This window comes from Plasmodium gallinaceum (assembly GCF_900005855.1).
Source record: "Plasmodium gallinaceum strain 8A genome assembly, contig: PGAL8A_v1_119, whole genome shotgun sequence".
NCBI lineage: Eukaryota > Apicomplexa > Aconoidasida > Haemosporida > Plasmodiidae > Plasmodium > Plasmodium gallinaceum.
Genome location: NW_021628276.1, coordinates 168,473 through 172,691, shown reverse-complemented (window position 1 = coordinate 172,691; position 4,219 = coordinate 168,473). Strand labels below are relative to the sequence as shown.

General features: G+C 15.9%; 1 protein-coding gene across 1 annotated transcript; it reads right to left on the bottom strand.

The window, feature by feature from the left end:
* Positions 1–110: 110 nt before the first annotated feature.
* Positions 111–1,845, bottom strand: PGAL8A_00417300 (replication protein A1, small fragment, putative; the record flags this gene model as incomplete). The annotated part of the gene is made up of 2 exons (XM_028672889.1): positions 111–1,551; positions 1,832–1,845. 2 exons carry the CDS (start codon positions 1,843–1,845, stop codon positions 111–113), a joined length of 1,455 nt encoding a protein of 484 aa, XP_028529396.1.
* Between the last annotated feature and the right edge of the window lie 2,374 nt (positions 1,846–4,219).

Below are 4,219 nucleotides of genomic sequence, written 5' to 3'. Positions count from 1 at the left end.
TAAAAAAAAAAAAAAAAAAAAAAAAAAAAAATAAAAATCATAATTGGAGTAATGACAATTATATATATTTACATGAATATATATATATATATGTAAAAATGAAAAAAGGGTTATATTTTTTGTTTTTTGGTATCATTTGTATCATCATTTAAAGCTCTTTTATTTTTAGAGGGAGTATTATTATTAGTAAGAAGCAATTGAATTTCATTTAATAAATAGGAAATATCGGAATGTCTTAAAGGAAATATTCTCATAGCGGTAAAATTAACTCTTTCTATTCCATTATAAACTTTCTGATTAACACGAACAACAACTTTATATTCTTTATATAAAAATTCATAATTAAATAAATAATCTAAAGTATCATCATCAAGATTTTTTAATTCTTCTGCTTTTTTTCCTAATAAATTATATCCTTCATCAGAAAAAGCTCTTAAATTAATTGACCCAGAAAAATCCATAAAAAGAAAATTAAAAGTATAATTATAAAAAGGTTTGACATTATTTTCATCACAATTCATACATGAATAAACAACATTATCTTCTTCATTAGTATTATTATAATTACTATCTAAATTATTATCTTGTCCACTTGATAACAATTTTTTCTTACATTTCGTGCAGGCAGGATAATAAAATCTGTGTTCATTTTCTTTACTTTTCCAATAGATTCTTTTAATTCTTCCTACTAAGGTATAAGTACCTGATATTTTAGATAATACATCGTTAACATCACTTAATGCATAATATTTATCTGCATTTTGAGATACATCATTAGATAAAATATTTCTCATATTTGTAAATTGTTCATATTTACCAGTAGTATTATACCACTGTAAAATTTTTGCACATTTTCCTTTTAATTCTTCATTTAAAGTTTCCATTTTTTCAATAGAACTTGTAACACCAAATGTACCATTTTTCATATCATTCCAATTTCTTATACTAATATTAGTAAAAATGTATATTTCATTTTCTTGAATTTCATCCTTAATTAAATTTACATTGGTATCCCAAAAGGAAATTTCAAATGAATGTTTCGTATCATCAACAATAATAATATTTTGCTTTGTTATATCATTTCCTTGTTTTGTTTTTAAGTTACTTATTGCACCAATATGTTTTACTATACCTATTAAATCAGCAGTAAATGGAGTTTCTTTTGTTGCAATTTTTATATCTCTTAAATTAACTAGTGATATTTTTTTTTGAATTTTTATTTCTCCATCATCTTTTACTTCATGAATTTCACTATCTTCATTAAAAGTTAATTCATATTTATGTTTTACTGTATTATATTTTGGATTAGCTATTGATACTCTTCCTTTCGAAAAAATATATACTTTCTTTAATTCTATATTATTAAACCATTTATCTGCTGAACTACCCCAAAATTTACAAGAAATAGAATCTCCGTGTACATCTGTTATATCTATACTAAAAAAACTATTATTATTTTTAAAAGTTGATAATTTTGTTTTATTTACAACTTTGGCTTTTATTATCCATTTACTCACATATGTTGTTATTTGGCTAATGCGAAAGAGCAAGCTGTCAGAAAAAAAAAAAAAAAAAAAAAAAATAAAATAAAATAAAAATTATAATTTATATATTCTAATAAAAAATTAAATGTTAGTCTTTGGAAATTATAATAGTAAAACAGTTATTTATATTTATCACAAATTATTATTAAGTTTATTTTCAAATATATGTAAAATATAATAAATATATTTTTTTAAAACATGTATATATATATATATATTTTATGATTCAATAAAATAACAACACTTTCATTTAAATATTTTAAAATTTTATTATTTCACAGGCTTACTCGTTTTCACTCATTTTGAATATTTCATTAATAAAATGATATATTTCTTTAAAATAAGGAAATTATTTAAAAAAAAAAAAAAATTTAAATTTTACATTCAGAAATAAAATATATGCTATTAAAGTTTATATATATATATATTTAACATTTATGTAATAAAAAATTGAAATATCTTATAAATAAAAAAAAAAAAAAATTATAATAAAAAATAAATAAATAAATAAAATAATAAAATAAATAAATGTTTAATTAAAAAAATATTTAAGTGAATATACCAAAAAAGAAATAGATAAAGTATTTATATTATTAATGCTAATTAATTTTTCTATAATTTTTATAAATATTTTATTAAAAATTTTGTTGATTTTTCATATATTTTTTATTTTCCTTTTACATGTTTTCTTTTTTAAATTTATTTTTACACCTGTTTTAGCTAATAATACATCTATATTTTCAATATAATTATTATATATATTAATTCATTATTAGCTTATTTATTTTATCTTTTTTTTAAAAATAAAGAAATATATATAGACAAACACTTTTTTAAAATTAATATACTTCAACTATTATATAGTATAAATTATAAACGGAAAATTATTTAAATAAAAAGTAAAATAAAATAATAAAATTTACTTAAAAAAAAAAAAAAATCTTAGATAGTTTAGATAATAATAAAAATGAAGTAAAAAACAAAAAAAAAAAAATTGAATATAAGATAAAACACAAGATAAATAAAAAATGCTATATTAAAAAATAAGGAAGATTTTTAATATATAATTACGGAATACTATAAATGATACTTAGAAAAATTAGAATGTTCTTCTAATTAAAGATTTTTAGGTTTTATAAATAGAAATCTACGATAGTATTATTTATATACATATATATATTTATTTAACGATATTAAAAAAGTAGTGACTATTATGATAAAAAGTAAATTTTTAAAAATGATATTTTAAATAACACATAATAATGATAAGAAAGGAGAAAAAAAAAAAAAAAAAAAAAATGATAATAACATAAAATATTAGAAAGATTAATATATTATTAAAAAGACAAGCAAAATGGAAAAATACTAAAAATATTTTTAAAAAAGACAATAAGCAAAATAATAAAAAATAACAATTTTATTTTATAGTGTTTAATTAATAATTTATTATTTTCTATTTTTTTCTATAATGAACATTTCTTCTTAATGATAAAAAAAGAAATATTTTATGAACATTTTCTTTTTATATGTATAACTTTAAAAAATATACATCAATTCAACAAAAAATTTTATTTAATTCTATTTTATTTTTTATCATTACATATAATCCAGTAAATGTTATTTTATGTAGAAAGTGGTGAAATATTTTAATGATTAAAATAATTCTTATTTCAAAAAAATATATATAAATTAAATATTGTTTTGTTTTGTTTTTTTTTTTTAGTATAACAAATAATTAAATTAGCTAAATATATTGTAATACATTATTTACATATTTTTTTGTTCTTGTTATAAATTATAATTATAAAATGATTTTTTTTTTTTTTTTTTTGTTTTATTTTATTATATTTTAATTTTATAGATAATCAAAAAGATCTTATTTATATAAATACATTTAAATATTTAAATATTACCTAATGTGAGATTTCTGTTTTTTATTATAAAATGAGAAAAAAAGGAGCAATATAATAACTATTCAAAAAAATAAAATATGAATATAAATGATTTTTATTTTAACGATATAAATATTTAATACTTTAATATATATTGAAACAATTTCCGATATAAAAAATTACAAATTAATAAAAATGTAAAGTTTTCTATGATTAAAAGGAATACTTAAGAATGTCATTATAAAATAGTTATATTTTTATATTTTCGATAAGTATAAAAAAAAAAAAAAAAAAAAAAGAAACTATATAGTAACTCCATTTACACATATATATTTATATGGGATTTATGTAAAAGTTTATTTTCATACATTAATATATAAGAAGAATTATTAATTCTTATTATATATATAATCGTTAAAAAAAAGAAAAATTCTAAATTATATTTTATTTTATTCTTTTTTAAATTATGATTAGATTAACATAAATGGAAAAAATTAGAAATATTAAAACTTTTGTTGTAATAATTAAAAAAAGAAAATAAAAAATTAGTAATTATATATATGTATAGTTTTTAATAATAAGAAAATGAAAAAAATGAATAAAAATGTATTCAAATTTTGTATTGCTATTTTCCACCATAAGTTTATAGCATAAATATAATAAAACAAATATGATATGATAAAATACAAATTTTTTTTAGCATGTTTCTAGAATTAAAAAAAAAAAAAAAAAAAAAAAAAAAAAAAAAAATTTTTTTTTTTTTTTTTTTTTTTTTTTTTTTAA